We start from the raw sequence: 17,484 nt of genomic DNA, 5'->3' as shown, positions 1-17,484 counted from the left end.
TTTTGATTTAAAATGTTCTTTATTAAGGGAAAAAGAAAACATATTTTGATAGATTTACATCGCGTCCCTAAAAGTTTTTAATGTGCTCCTAATTTTTCCAACTTGCACCTTGGGAAAACAGTAAGTGTCAAGCCTTGGTGTATGTTAATGAACGCATCAGCAAGACTTGTAATTATGCATGTTCACTAATTAGTGCCTAATTAGATTTAATAAAACAGCAGCAGACATTAGAGCACATTACATTGTTGCCCACTCTCCTGTTAGTCCATTTTACCCTTTAAAATGGCACACACATATACAACAACTATGTTTGTGACACACACACACACACACACACACACACACACACACACACACACACACACACACACACACACACACACACACACACACACACACACACACACACACACACACACACACACACACACACAGCTGCTCAATTTGACAAGATAACAGAAACACAACTCCACCAATGACTCATGCGATGATTTTCAACTGACCTTAACATTAGCGTGTGCACTTGAACTTGAGCTGTTTGTGTGTGACTGACCGTATATTGGCAGATTTGGCCTTCAGGTCGTTCCAGCGCTGGTTCATGTCATCCAGTCTCTGCTGGAGAAATACTGCCTCCTCTGAGCTCCCCAGAGCCTTCACCATCTTCATCTTATTCCCCTCCACACTCCTGAAAACATCATTATGAGCCTCGATCTCCGCCTGGATGTCCTACACACACAGAGGGAGACAGAGATTGCTTTAATTGCACCGTTATCACCTTCATTATGTGGATTTCGTTAAAGGTAAAGCTTAATAAATCAACAAAGGAAGAGATGCTTCCACACAGTCTGTCAGTCTGATACTGAACCTCTCTACACACACACACAAGCTCATATCAAAATGAAGACGAATCACATTACTTGTGAAAACACACAAGAAGATACTGAGCACACAAACTAGTCACTTATACTAAGTCACTTGTATCAGTATTATGGTAGACAGATTTTATCTAAAAATATTCTTAATGTCTTATTTTTGTGTTTATTTCATTTCAGTAGATTACGGAGTTCGTACCAGCTACCTATGATGATAACACAATTTATCACAACCTGCATCATATTCAATACCAAATAGTAATATAAAAATCCCTTCAAAGTTTACTATTCAAACACTGCAGCATTTCCTGTCAATCAAATCACTGCTGCCACACAGCTACACTGTAACTAATGTCACTCTGGGTATCTATGATACATCAACATCGAGAGATTGATTGGATGCCTGTGTGGTTCTTTGCATTATTTCTGACAGGATACACTGATAGTCAAAGTATTTTTTTAATGGCCATTTTTTTCTGGATTTTGGAAATACTGCGCCATAGTAATAAAGCTTGTTTGAATTTTTCAGATTGAGGTATGTTGAGTGGAGGACAGTAAAAGGAGGGTTGGGTCTTTTCCAGTTCATTTGCAAAGTGCTCTCTGCAATTTAACAAACTCTCTCACTCCGTCACTCGTTTAAAGAAAACACACAAGAATACCAATGAATACACACAACGGCACTAACTGTATGCTGCTGAGACAACACAGCAAGCATAGAGGTGAAACAATGTACTGTATTCTGTTGAAGGTCCCAATAGAAAGACAGATCAGTTCACACAGACCAGAGAATAAATAAGTAAACAATTTATATACAGATTTATTTTCTGGCCTGTGAACTTAGATTGTAAGACTGTAATACACTGTTTGACTGATGCATAAAGTGACTTTAATTCTGACTTAAGTGACATAAACAATTCTGTTCATGAACATTACTGGAAACAGAAAGTCCCAAACCACAAGTAGAACAAAACAACACAAAACAAAAATAATTAATTACTCAACAAAACTCCAAAACAAAACAAACTTAAAATCTTTCAAAGATTTGAGGCCACGAACCTTTCCCACTTCGGAAAACAAAACAAAAACAAAACAAATCAACAAAACAAAACTCCAGAACAAACTTGAAATCTTTCAAAGATTTGAGGCCACGAACCTCACAAACTTTGGAAAACAAAACAAAAATAATTAACTAAATTAAAAACAAAACTCCAGAACAAACTTAGAATATTTCAACGATTTGATCCCACAAACTTTGGAAAACAAAACAAAACCATAACAATTAAGAAAACTAAAACTCCAAAAAAAAACTTAGAATCTTTCAAAGATTTGATGCCACAAACCTCACAAACTTTGGCAAATCCACAGACTAGATGCAAAAGATGCTGTCTGGTAAATGGTAAATAGGCTGCCATCCCTCAAAATATACATAGTCAGCCAATCAGATCCGAGTTAGCAGTTTTAGAAGATTATTTTCATTTATAACTGCAATATGCATCAAGCGGTCAAGTGGACAGACTCTAAACAGGTCATGCTGTCTAAGTTTAGAGCATGGTTTCAGTAATACGTGTACATGTTAGGAGATTGGCTTATTCACACATATCCACTATAACCACTAGACCGAAGCTTCAGGATGTTTCTGAGCTCTGTTTCACAGCGAAGTCTCGTTTCAGCTGTTCATCTCCTACAGTTCTTAATGAAATATTTAACTGTGATCAATTCAAACACGAGCCCCGCACACACTAAACTCCCTCATCTGGCAGTCTGACCTATTAAACGCGGCAATAAAAAAGCTTTTCTCGTTAATAAAGTTAAATAATTGCTTCTCGATCATAAAAAGTCCCTGGAGCTGTCGTTCAGCGTGCTTTCATTTAACCAGACTTACCCACAAACTGAGGGAGAGAGAGAGAGAGAGAGAGAGAGAGAGAGAGAGGGAGAGAGAGAGAGAGAGAGAGAGAGAGAGAGAGAGGGAGAGAGAGAGAGAGAGAGAGAGAGAGAGAGAGAGAGAGAGAGAGAGAGAGAGAGAGAGAGAGAGAGAGAGAGAGAGAGAGAGAGAGAGAGAGAGAGAGATTTTCACTGGTTGGTTGACGGAAGCATCCTCATCGACTAACACACACAAACACATAGTGAGAAACACTGTTCAGCATAACACACTTCCACAGGTGGGAGACGCCCTTCAAACTGAAAGCCCTCTCTTTCCCAGAAGCAGTTATTACACAGATAGCACACACTTTTAACCCGAGAGACAGCGGTACACAGTCCCTCCAGCGACCGGAGGCTGAGTGTCTGATCAAGGACATAAATGGGATAGTTGGCAGATCAGAGTTTGTAGGAAATTATAATTTCCATACACATATAGTTTTTACTCCTGCATATCACAGCAATATATACACGAGACAAAACAGTCTACCTCGTTTAGTGAACGTTCTCAAAAATGTGATTTTGTTCCTCATGGTTTAGTTTTAGTGGTTTAAGGAGAACAATTTTCCACATGTGTGTCGCCAGATTGAGTTCTGGAGGAAAAAGATAACTTATGCCATGCTAGATAAACCTCTGATGCTACATGTTTTAAACACACATAGGCCTAAGCTGCAACACATTTTATCTGGAGTAGATGGGTTGATTTGAATCATTTAAATAAAGGTCAAACTATAATTCTGAATATTCAGTTAAGACAACCAATAGCATGCATTTTTATATTAGATATTTATTAGTCATGTATAATAATCATCATTATTACTGCCTTATTGGTATCAACTTGAATTTAAGCAACATTTTATTTTACAGTGTCCTTGTTACAAATGTAGTTACAATAGAAATAACAAAATCCCAACCCACGTTATTTGTATCAATGTTATTTTACTATCTTTGATACTATTTATAGTTATTGTTACCATTTTGAATTAGATGTAATACAATTTTTCTGTTTTCACTTTAAAGCTACAATATGTAATTTTTTTCGCAGCTAGGGGTCGCTGACCTCTTACAATAACAAAGGTGTAGGTTTATGACGCATAAGCGGAATAATGGAACTTCGTCATGCTGATGAATCTAATAATGTTTATGGATGAGTGAAAACATTAATGTTTTTAACATGACTGGTATGAAGCAGGGCACGATTGCTAATGAGAGACAGATATCGAACTACACGCAAGTGCTGATTAATACTCACACACGTCAGTTTATTAGACGAGTGAAACTTGTGAGGTAACGCAGCGCTGTTTCACATGGTCTACACTATCACACTAAACTGCATTTGTGTGTGTTGAAAGTTATGATGTTATTCTATGTGAAATCTTTGGGAACTTTTGGGATATTGTAAGAACACAACTGGAGGAAATATATCACACTGTGCAAGTGATTTTTGGATATTTTATCGTAGCTTTAATTTTAGCTAAAGTTATAGTATTTTGTTGTTTTTTTGTCATTTTATTCGTTTTTTTTATTTCTATATAGTTATTATAAAGTTCAAATTTGTTTATTTAATCTTATTTCATTTAGTACTTCAACTCAAACTAAACAAAAATTAAAAATGTTGCCATGTCAGCTAAATAAAATACATTCATTTAAAGACAATTTTGGTTACACTTTATTTTAAGGTATCCGTGTTACAATATAATTGAATATTTAAGTAATATTAATAAACTACATGTACTTACTATGGGGTTAGGAATAGGGTTTGGTTTGGGGTTAGTTGTGTGTAATTATGCACAATAGTTTATAGTTATAGTAATTATAATAATTACTATAGTAACTACATGTAACAAGAACACAAAGTGTTACCCATTTTGTTATATTTGTTCATGCTTTTTTATTTTAAGTAATTCATTTTTTGATTGCTCCATTTTAAAGAGTGTAATTTTACATTGTACTTATATATTTAAGTACTGATTAATATTAATTAACAACATGTACTTACTTTAGGGTTAGGATTTAGTTGAGTGTTAGTTGCATGTTTTATGCACAATTTACTGCTATTACTATAGTCAGTACATGTAACATATGTAACAAAAACACTATAAAATAAAGTTCCATAAAATTAAATTGAATGATAAAAACCCGGGTAAGTACATGATGTTAATTCATATTACTCAGAACTTATTTGTGTAATTACATTGAAACCACTTAAAATAATGTGCAACCAGAAGTTTTATTTTATTGGTTCATTCCTAAAAATCTGTTATGTTGAAGTTCCTGATATAATCACCAACAAACCGATGAGCAACCTGTGATCCAGACCTGTCAGTTTAAAACAATTGAGAAGCAAATCTAAAAATACCTCCTCAAACTTCTCCAGCAACTCCTGCAAGCTGAAGTTCAGACCGATCATCATGATCTCCGTCTCCCTCCAACGCACTACATTACAAAACGCCGAAGACGGAGAGAAATCAGTCTCCTCTGGGGGTCCACACGCGCATAATACAGCTCCTTATATGCAGGAACATCTGTGGAAGAGCACGAACACATCACGGCTTCAACATCTGCCAGCGTAGAGCAGAGCCTGAGCGCCTGTGCTGAAGATCCCTTGCTTTGAGCCGAGATCCGCATGCTCCAGTGTTCAAAGGGTCTCGATCGGGGTTCAGGACGGCGTGAGGTGAAGGGTCTCGATCGGGGTTCAGGACGGCGTGAGGTGAAGGGTCTCGATCAGGGTTCAGGACGGCGTGAAGTGAAGGGTCTCGATCGGGGTTCAGGACGGCGTGAGGTGAAGGGTCTCGATCGGGGTTCAGGACGGCGTGAGGTGAAGGGTCTCGATCGGGGTTCGGGACGGCGTGAGGTGAAGGGTCTCGATCGGGGTTCAGGACGGCGTGAGGTGAAGGGTCTCGATCAGGGTTCGGGACGGCGTGAGGTGAAGGGTCTCGATCGGGGTTCAGGACGGCTTGAGGTGAAGGGTCTCGATCAGGGTTCGGGACGGCTTGAGGTGAAGGGTCTCGATCAGGGTTCAGGACGGCGTGAGGTGAAGGGTCTCGATGGGGGTTCAGGACGGCTTGAGGTGAAGGGTCTCGATCAGGGTTCAGGACGGCGCGAGGTAAATGCCTGGGTGGTGGAGGTAGACTCAAGGAGGAACTCAACCTAATATCCAACTGTTGGTTCAGTGATCTGAAGATGACTTCGCTGCTTTAACTCACAAACATCTCACATGTGCACTCGTACAGACGCACACAGAAAGAGTCTTGTTCCTGTGAGCCTCGGGCAAGGGTTCGTAGTTAATTACCCGTGTCAAAGAGCCTCTGTGTGGTTCATGCTGGCGGGCAGGGGAGGAGAACAGCAGGACTGCAGAAAACACACACTCAGATAGCCGAGAAGAACAGTGAACAACTGATCTCGAGGAGAACATCTCCATATCTAGACATGAGGACAGGCCAGAAGCAGAGCTGTGAATGGGACGGTCTTCATCTTCGCGCTCCGTTCACAAGTCCTCAACTAAGCACTTCAAGAAAGTCCTGAGATGTAAGGATCAGATCTCCACAGGCAGCTCGAGACACATTTCCAGAACTTCCCCAAAGTTTCCCTGAAACTCTGTCCGGCGGTCCACGTTTCTTCAATCCGTGGCCTCTCCTCTTGTTCTTCTCTGACTGCTGGCTCCCAGAGTTGACTTTTCCCTCCCTCTCTCTCTTCTGTCTTTCCCTCCAGTGGCAGCTGTTTATTATTTTATTCAGCATCCTCTGTTTCCCCTCCTCTTTCCCTCCACTCCAATCTAACACACACACACATTTCCTGTAGGGCCCCACCATGAAAGAGAGGGAGCACACGGTGTTGAAAATGAAAGAGAAGAATGTTCGACTAGTAGGTGAAGGCGGGAAAAACAACGTTTTATGAAGTATCGCAACAACTTGAGCATCTGTGAAAGTCTGCAGCATAAGAGCAGCGAGAGACAAGTAACAACACAACATGTGATGCGATCTAGACAATCATCTTCCATTTGAAGTCATATTGGTGTACACACATCTGATAAACATCTTAATCACACACACACCATCGCAAAGTCTCATGTTGAACTTTCTAACATCCAACATTATAGTGACTATATATTGTGACTTACTGCAGTGACATACTGACATCTCTGCCAATATTGTGACTGTTATGAGACGGGACAGTGACATTTTGTGGATATTGGGAATTATTGCGACTTATTGCAGCAGCAAAGTGAAACATTGTAGATATTGTGATTAATGAAAGCAAAGTAGACATCAATAAATCTGCAGATATTGCGACTTATTGAGGTGACATTAATGACACATTGCAGATACTATCATCAATTACAGCAACATACACAGCAATAAACTGCAGATATTACGTCTTTTTACAGTGATGTTAATCACATATTGCAGAAATTTGTCACCAATTACTGAAACATCCACAATATATTTGTGTATAATACATTTGTTATATTCGAATATATAATAACATATATTTTTGATATATATGCATGTAAATCCAGCAAAACAGTGTCAAATCTGCTTCAAGGTTGGACCTCGGTTGTAATGCGTGTTTATTTGAGTTACTGTTGTCTTTCTATCAGCTGAACCAGTCCGGTTATTCTCCTCTGACCTCTGACACCCACAAGGCATTTTCACCCAAAGAACTGATGCACACTGGATAGTTTCTCTCTTTCAGACCGTTCTCTGTAAACTCTAGCCTGCATGCCAGCCGAACTTAGCCCCGCCCACAACTTTTGAGGATGGGAAGTTCGGTCTGAACTTGATCCATTGTGAAGCAAATATGCCCGAACCAAAGCTGTTCGGACCAATCAAATTGTCAGGACGGGCTTTATACGATAATGGACAGATGATCAACCGTAACGTAATTATCCACGTCACCAAAGAGCGCTTGGGTTGAATTCGTTTAGAAAAAAGAATGGCTGCCGCTGGAGAATTTAAGTGTAGACCGCGTCTGTTATAGAAGATGTAGACAGCGCATTCATTTTAAAAGAGGAACAGAGAACCACGATCACTGCATTTGTCGATTGGAAAGATGTTTTTGTCGTCCTTCCTACGGGATTCGGTCTATCCAATTGAGTGCAGAGGCATTTTATTTCCGGGTTCTGTTAAAACACGCCCCATAATCACAGCCCAATGTAGCAGTATCAGACTCACATTCTCACTAGAATGTAAAAAAATCCCAGTAGATCAGCTGACTTAAATCTGATCTGATTGGTTACAAGGTAGTTTGTGACGTCAGAAACACCAGCGACTTCAAAATCGTTTTTTTGCAGTGAACCGTCTTTGGTTCACTGCAATTCTAATGAGAAAATATTTAGCAATGGTGTTAACTTATGAATTTTGTCAGGCTTATGAGTTTTTTTTTAAAAGTATAATAAAAAAACACCACATAGACATATACACAACATTAAAAACTTGATTTTTACCACCGGGGGACTTTAAAAATGTGAGGAAACCCACTGCCTTAAAATTATTAAGTAAACAATCTTCATACGTAATTGAAAAAAATACGTTTTGTGAACTCCACAATTCCACATAACTAAATTTTTTCAATTGACCCTTCGCAGGGAGTTTGATTGACAGACGATCTGACCAATCATCATACGCCGAATCCGCCATTTTTTTCCGACAAAGCAATCAGGAGAGTTAGTAGATTAACATTGGAGGATTTGAACTTGAAAAACGGAGTGTAGTGACGTCTTTCCCCTGTTAAAACTACATTCCTTCTGATGTTCATTCATGTTTAGAATTCATGCAAGAGATGATCGGTTCACGAGCAGCTTTAACTGAGGCTCTACAGCGATCTGTCAGAGACATTAAAGAGCCACAAAACGGTATTTATCGTTTAAATTTCTTAAAAAAATGACCAAATTTGAAAGTTGAGACTTTGTTTCATATCAAAAGCTGGTCTGTCTGTCAGCGTGTTGTCACTGTCCTCTCTGATCCGCGGTGTATTTTTCACTGTGTGAGAACATGATGCGTGGCGTGAGAGCGGCGGCTTGTCGGATATAGCAACAGTAACTAAAGGGGGTGGGACTTTGCGAAGTTACGTTTTTACTTAATAATTTAAGGCAACAGGCTTCCTCACTTTTACAACTATAAAAACCTCACTTTTTAAGTCAACTGATCACTTTTTACAGTCTACATAATCCAGATATTAGACAGCATGTAGTGATGCCGCAGATATTGTAACATACTCCAAATATAGTGGCATTTAGATATTGCAGTAAACACTCTCAGATGAACAGACTTCTGTTCGACACACATACTATCATGGAATCGCTCTCCTCTCAAGGCTCTCGGTTCATCATCGACCTTTGAGTTCAACTGAAACAAGTCTGAATGACAAATACAGTAAAAATCACACTCTCAGGTTCACATCTTTTACATTTTTATTTCTGTTTTCATCAATTGCCTTTAGATATCAGCACCTACTCCATTCTCTGCAGCGCTCGGAGTTAAACAGCCTCACTCAGAGCTCCTCAAAGTGTGTGTGAATGTGTCTTACGCTTCCTTTGAAATTCAGAACGTACATATGGGCTCTTTCTTGACTTGTCTAAATAGATAAAGTCAGCATGTCAAGGGCCATGTGGTCCGAACATACACACACGCGCAGTCTAAAGAGGCCAGGAGCAAAGACAGAAGACAATTGCGAATATTCATGAGCGAACCTCTTTGAAGTGCCTTTACTTCATTAGTGCATTTACATAATGAATATCCAGAGCGGCACGTTTGATGTGCAAGTGTGTGTGTGTGTGTGTGTGTGTGTGTGTGTGTGTGTGTGTGTGTGTGTGTGTGTGTGTGTGTGTGTGTAAACTCACCCTGCTGGATTACAATCAAATCAGGATATGAATATGTGTAACACATAATAATTCATGAGTTAATACATGGGAATGCTTGTTTACTCAAACAAAAGTAATGCAGATGATTACGAACGAGTAGAATAAACACGCTCGGAAACATCAGCGCTCAGTGGGGACGCTTCGAGACACTGGCTGGAGAATAACACAGAACCGACTGGAAGTGGAAAGAGGGTTAGGGGTGAAATAAGCGGGTGAGGGGTGAACGGGAACTGGGAATTATGGGAAGAGATACGCTGGGAAAACTGATCAATCAAAGTTTGAGCTGAAGAGGGAGGTGCGACTCACAGACACTCAAACCCTGTTTCAAACCACCACTGTTCATAAACGCTTTAACTTCATTAGGAAAACATGTCTCCATGCGCACACACACACACACACACACACACACACACACACACACACACACACACACACACACACACACACACACACACACACACACACACACTTTAATCTTGTTAGCTGTGATGTAGCAGATTTATGTGCAGCTACTTCTAACAAACATCTGAGTCCAGTCCACATCTGTCCCCCACTGATAACAGTGTGAGTGTGTGTGTGTGTGTGTGTGTGTGTGTGTGTGTGTGTGTGTGTGTGTGTGTGTGTGTGTGTGTGTGTGTGTGTGTGTGTGTTTTTAGTTAGCTATAGCTTGTGGACAATGCAGGGTTTCTGCAGGTTTTACGAAGGTAAATTTGACCTTTTTAAGACCAACTAACAGAAATGTAAGAAATTAATTGAAGTGAAACGCAATACATCGTTGTGTTCTCTAAATGTGTATGTTTAAGGAGAAACACTTCAGAGTCTGAAAATACATATTCCAACTAAGGCTGCAACAACTAATCAATAAAATCGATAATAATCGATTATGAAAATTGTTGTCAACGAATGTCATTGTCGATTAGTTGGTCTGCTTACGTCACCGGGAGCGTTTACTGATGACGTCACTTTCATGACAACACAGTCACATGCGAAATGGCAGAGATTAGCTACAGATCAATCGGCGGCAGAAAAAAGTGCGCGCCCCAAGCCGGGGCTGTTTACACCTGGCCACTTCATGCGTTTTCTCAGATCGAATAGCTATCTGATTTATCAAAACGACTCCATTTACACCTGGTCTCATGTGTTTTCGCTCTTCAATTCCCACGCGATATGCGGATTTAATGGAGTTCACATGACCGAAAGCAATATGAGCTGCATTTTATTGATCATCAGCTAAAATCAAAATCAAAGACCGCAATAAGAGAGAGAGCGGCAACAGCACTGGTAAGATCATTTCGTTTCTTGACTTTTAATGATGATGATTGTGCGTTAAGCGTCTGCGACTTTCACTTTGATTTGCGATAGTTTGCTCGTTGGCTTGATGAATAGAGTTTGAATCTGCGTTAATGAGTGTTGCAGTAGCGCCGTCGTAACTGGATATAACATTACATATAGCCTGTAACACGCTCTCACATGTTTATTTTTTTGCATTTTTGGGAGGAGTAAAATTTACATATGTGGTTTCAACAACCAGATGCATTTACACTTGTCCAGTTTGGTCTGGAATGAGTCTCAGATCTCCTCCTGAAGTGGTTTGAGCGATCGGGTTCAAATCCGTCTCGAATGCGTTTCGGAGGGCATTTACACCTGGTCTTTTCACGATCAGCTATCCGATCTGAGACAACAATGCTACTGTGTAAACAGCTTTGTTTACTAACTTCGGGTCACTCACACTAGATTTATTTTGTCTCGGGCATCAGGTTGCACAATCAGTTCGCTCGCAACATAAGTGATGGATTAAAGTAGCGCTACTGCAGAAATAGGTTAAATTAAAACGGTGTTTACAAAGTGAAGCACTAAATATAATGGCAGCAGTAAAAGATTGTTTTTTAGACACTGTAGTCAGTGGTTTTCAGCGAATGCTTGTGCACTAATGCATCATTCCTGTCCTTTTAATCGAGCCTGTTAGCGTACCTCCATTCCTCTCTTTTTATAGCATTTGTCTACTATTAAGTTTTAATTAAACGCGATCTACTGCGGCTCTACTACGTTCACAAACTTGTTTTCAGTCTTTCTATATTTAATTTATCAATACATTAAGGTTTAAAATGTCAAAAATAAAGATTATATTAGTAAAACTCAATGTGCGGCTTTTGCACTTTTTAAAGTACACTTTTACACATAAATACCCTGATTTAGGGTTTTATTTAGTTATAATAAACAAAACAAAAAATATCAAATTTAATGTAAAAACTTTTTTATCCGATTAATCGATTAACCGGAAAAAATAATAATCGTCCGATTAATCGATTACCAAAATAATTGTAAGTTGCAGCCCTAATTCCAACAGATATGTTACTTCTTAAAAAAAAAAAGCAGCTTAAATTGTTTTGCACAAAACCATTACTGTATATAAATATTTTTACTGATCATAAGAATCAAAAAAGATTCTTAAGATTCCTAAATCAAGATACATTTACTTCAGATGTAAAATGACCTGAAATATGAAGTCTTGTTTTCTTTGAAATTGATCAAAATTCAGTTTATGACTCCAATGTTTTCTGCAAGCTAAATTTAGAAGTTTTGACGGATATTTGTTCTTGTTTTAAGCATGAACTCAATTAATTGCATTACATTTTTTAAAACTTCATTTTACGTTTGCACCTCAAGTAAATTTATCTGGATTTAAACTGGTTTAGAAACCTGTATTGGAAAACTTATACAAAAATACTGAGGAATCATTAATTTTTTGCAATGCATGCAACCTTTATTGCCATGACTTTATGAATTTATGACTTTCTGCTCTGATTTAAGACCATTTTAAGGCCTTAATTTCTGTAAGTGCAAATTAAGACCTTTTTAAGACTTGCAGAAACCCTGACAAACAATGTCCCTAAATCTGGCAAAACTGACTGAAATTGCAATGTATTAAAAGCAAATTTCCCACATCTTTGACTGCTGTGACTAAACTATACGAAGCAAACACACGACTTCAGCAATAGCAGATGGTTGCATATGCTCAACTCAATCTATTTGTGATCATTCTGAAAAAGACTTGCAGATGTGTATATTTGTGATCACATGTATCTACAGGAATGACACTTTCAGAGGTCCTGTCCTCAAATAAACCAGATATGCTATTTGAGGGAATAACGTGTTCTAGCAATCACTAAACGTTGAAGAAAAAAGAAGAAAAAAATATTAAAAAGACATCACATGAACTGGTATACCCTCTCGCCCTTAGCAACAGAGCATTATGTATTCATGTTTTTAGGCAGTTTGTCTGAACGAAGCTCTTTTATATTTGGAAAACAATAATCCAAAGAATTCAGGGTCATCATTACGACACGGCATTGGTTACGGCTTTTGTTCACACAGAGTGTTCCGGGACTGATCCCTCTAATGTTACTAGGTCCCCGACCCGACATCGATCCCGGCATCAATCCCGGGTCGTGTTTGCCTTCACACAGAAGGTGTTCTGCCAATTTCCCGGGATCAACACGCTGTGTGAAAGGGGCTATGTAGTAATAACAGAAAATTATGCATAATTATAAGCAACTAACCCTAAACAAAACCCTATTCCTAACACTATACTGCAAGTACACGTTGTTAATTGATATTACCTAATATAGTTTTAACTTCTTTAATGAAAACTGATGAAAAATGTGGTTATACTTTATTTTAAGGTGTCTCTGTTACAGTGTAATTGTATATTTAAGTACTGAGTAATATTAATTAGCTACATGTACTTACAGGGTTTGCATTAGGCTTGGTTTAGGGTTAGTTGTATGCAATTATGCATAATTTATAGGTATTACAGTAGAAACTACATGTGACATATGTAACAATGACAGTAAAATAAATTGTTACCAAAAATGTTTGTCGACAAGCTTTTTTGCCAAGGCGAGACGACAATAAGGTCATTAAATGATAATCGTGACTGTATCAACATGCACTATGACTAAAGTGTAGCTAAAAAAAACAAAACATTACCAAATTCTCTCTTTATTTTTGTCTGGAAACGAAAAAAAAGACAAAATATTACAGACTGCTACACGCATATACTACCAGCTTTCATGTTTGCGGCTGCAGAATTACATCCCCCAATCAGAGCTTTTCTCTTAAAATCAAACATTTTCTGCCTGGTGTTTTACTTAATCTTTGCAATCTGCCAAAATCTTTGCAAACTCTTTACACTGTGGAAGCAATCTCCATTTGAGATATTCCGCTTACATGAAAGTGCGTTGCTTCACGAGCCGCTTGTGCTGTAAACACCGACTAAATCTGCCATCAAACCTTCCCAGTGATGAACCGTAATAAATCCAAACATGAATCTCAACTATATTGTTTGCGATTGTAAATAAATACATAATAAAAAAAATAAATAAAAAAATGCACTCTGTGTGATACGTCTTTTTTGCTTTTGTTTTAATAGAAAAACATTAATGTCATTTGGAATTATTGACATTAATATTAGGCATCTCACCATTTTAATTTCTGAGAGAAGTTTCTTTTTTATCTAAATACTCTTTTACTTTTCAGTAAAGTAGTATCTAGATCAAAAATTTAAACAAAATGGAATAATTTGCATATATTGTGCATCATCTATGTCTATTAATCATCCGTTTTGTTTACTAGCTGAAAAAACACTGCTTTAGAGCCATCAAGGATGACAAATAAAATAGATGATGAAAAGAGTGACTTAGAAAACTGTTTAAGCAACAACAACACACACACACACTACATCAGATTTACTGTAATGCTTTTTTCTGGCGTTCTCTCTGATCATTTGTGTGGGTCTGTGTATCATCCCGCCATCACAGCGCCAAATTCCTGAGTAATAGAGGAGCGCGCCCCTCCCTGCAGCGCACGCTTATCAGACCCGTGCGATTTCCTGCTGCGCTCCAACAACAGCGCAATGTGTGTGTGTGTGTGTGTGTGTGTGACAATCAGACATCAAGCCAACACCCCAGGTGAATAGGGTAAAAACATATACTAATAAATAATCACCATACTTCAACAGTTGATTGATTACATTAATATTTGCAAAAAAACATTTGTATTACAAGTTTTCTGAAATGTTATGTTTAAATATGCAAATTATGCGCTATCTAATCAAATATGCATTAATTTGCATACATTTCTAGAACAAAAATCTGAACATCGGATCAAAATTCTTTCATTTTTTTATATATATTAGAATCAAAGTTTTTTTACAGAGGGAATTTTGGATATGTCTATGTTTCAGTCAGTTTACAGTGTATCGACTCAGAAAACACTGTCGACAGACAAAAATAAATACATTTTTCACCATTTTTTTAATGAATAAAATGTATAAAATCAGGAAAATTATATATTAACAAAGCCCTTTGTAAAAACCTTCAGAATACAGATAAGAATAAAACTGTAAAGTTTGGTGTTTGTAAGTGCAACTGAAGTGGACATTTCTGGCTCAAAGTAGGAGGAAAAACTCATTTTGAGAAAATTGGCCTTTGAAGATATATACTGTAATTAAAATCTAAAGACGCAAATAGATAAAGTGCTCTAAAAAATAGTTAAAAGTGTATTTTGGATGTTTTCTTTCCACTGGTCACTCTATGAAAACACTCTAATGAAAAGCAAAAAGCCCAAAATCTTAAAATTGACAGATGCATTAAATAAACAGTAGCCTGTGGTGTCTCGCCTTACCACTAGACCAACTAAACAAACACAAAAATAAATAAAACAAAAGCATAATATGGGATATGCATATTTACTGTAGGAAAAATGATTGAGGTAATCATGGTATACAACACACAGGAATAAACTACATTTTACTATATAATCACACAGATAACAGCTTTGGTCAACATAAGAGACTTTTTTATAAAAATAAAAATAAAAAAAATTAACAAAATTTCTTACAGACCCCAAATATCTGCACAGACTAAACCTACACAAAGAAAAGAAAATATTTCGAAATATATTAACCCAGGATCATGTTGATTTTGAAGCAACAAGAAAAATGACTTACAACGGCTGACATTGTAGTGACATTGCAGACTTGTGAAAACACACACACACACACACGCACGCACGCACGCACGCACGCACGCACGCACGCACACACGCACACACGCACGCACGCACACACGCACGCACACGCACACACACACACACACACACACGCGCACACACACACGGGGGTGCTGTAAAGGGCACGTGGCTGATGCTGTTATGTCCTGTCAGAGGTAACATCGGTGAATTGATAGTGATCTTTATTTTAAGAGAAGATGGACACAAACTGTCATAATTAAAGACGAGCAGAGATCCCAGAACATCCAGATTGACAGAGATACAGTAGAAGGACTCACTAACAACAACACACTAGCTCTGCCAGTGTGTTTGACAGATTGGTACGGTCTCTACAACATTAGATGTGTTTTGAGGGTGTGGATAGAGCCATGTTGGAAATGGAATTGATTTGTATGCCTACTGAAATCAATAGACTTGCAGGATTTTCTGATGTAATGTATATATTAGGGCTTCTTTCACATGTGGTTTGAAAACTTGGCCCAGAAAGTTTGACAGCAGTCCTCACATAGCTCCGCTTTTTCTGTATTTTTGATCAATTAAATGCAGCCTTGGAGAGTATAAGAGACTTAAATAAAATAAAAAGTTAATTATTCCAAACTCTATGCCATTAAAAAAAGAAATTAGACCTGACTGGCCCAAAACAACTGTAATCTGTAATGGTAATTGTGCCTGAGAGCCTCGTGTTCAAAGACATTCTGATGTCAAAACTCCTCCGAGGACCTTCCTCCATGTGTCAAGACCAGATGCTGCTTGAATCATTAAGACTAAACAGGATTTCTATGTGGATTTTGTGTCTTGTTGTGATAGATCTGCTATCCTAGATCTGCTATCTTACATGCTCACAGTAGTGTTGCTCATTATTTAAATAGTCTGGTTCATTGTTTGCTGTAAGCTAGTCCTGCTATCAGAGTTCCTCTGAACCCCTCCACCTCCCCAGCTCCACCTGTCTACATCTGCTACAGCATCGGTTCCCAACAGGGGGGTCTCGGCCCACAAGGGGGCGTCAGTGAGCTCTTTGGGGGGTCGCGTCATATTTTGAAAAGATTTGAACAGTGAGCATTAAAGCAGCAGTCTGTAACTTTTTTTGTGTTCAAAATTGACTTTATTATCGAGGGAGTACATCATGAATCCATTTTCCAAACCGTTTTTGTCTTGAATCACTGCGGTACACCTATAATAAGTGTATTGGGACTATTTTACACTGGTTCGGGTCACACCGCTGTGGTGTAGCCCAGTGACTCGTCAAATACATAATGACGCAATCCTCACACTGATTGATAAAGCCTCACAAATGAACATGCAAATATTGAGGTCCCAGACACCAGTCATTTTGTAAAAGTCTATATTAATAATTGTTTCCCTACACACCAGTGTGAAAACTGATATTTTTGTTACTGCATTTCAAATAGGGCCAATTAATAGGCTATAGGTTTACGTTCATAAATTACAAATGGCCGGTTGATGTTTTTGCTATAGTATTTTCAATATTATACGCTATTATATGTGCATAAACATATCTGGTTATAGTAATAAACATACTATTTGTTTGAAAACAAAACATTTTGTCATCCTTGCTGCAAGCTTACAAGAGCGACAATATCATTAAATGTGAAGGGGGGCCCTAAAATATTTTCCTGGGAAAAGGGGGTCTCAGACAAAAAAAGGTTGGGAACCACTGCGCTACAGGATTTATGTATGTATATTTATGCAGCAGCAGCAGCAGCAGATCTTGCATGCTCACAGTAGTGTATCTGTGTATCT

At 38.2% G+C, this 17,484-nt stretch overlaps 1 protein-coding gene across 6 annotated transcripts in view; it reads right to left on the bottom strand.

The window, feature by feature from the left end:
• utrn (utrophin) overlaps positions 1-17,484 on the bottom strand; it is a 261,039-nt gene that overhangs the window by 99,408 nt on the left and 144,147 nt on the right. For 4 of the 6 annotated variants that reach the window (XM_077204617.1, XM_077204619.1, XM_077204618.1 and 1 more), the window contains exon 54: positions 554-726. In XM_077204617.1, coding sequence (XP_077060732.1) covers positions 554-726 — 173 coding nt within the window. Of the gene's footprint in view, positions 1-553; positions 727-5,148; positions 6,502-17,484 lie in introns of those variants that run through there. The other 2 variants (XM_077204621.1, XM_077204622.1) reach the window with 2 other exon arrangements.

Source organism: Siphateles boraxobius, unplaced genomic scaffold, assembly GCF_051911475.1.
Source record: "Siphateles boraxobius isolate OS27281-9 unplaced genomic scaffold, OSU_SipBor_1 50, whole genome shotgun sequence".
Taxonomy (NCBI): domain Eukaryota; kingdom Metazoa; phylum Chordata; class Actinopteri; order Cypriniformes; family Leuciscidae; genus Siphateles; species Siphateles boraxobius.
Note: the sequence above shows the minus strand (reverse complement) of the source record. Positions and strands in the feature narration are given on the sequence as shown.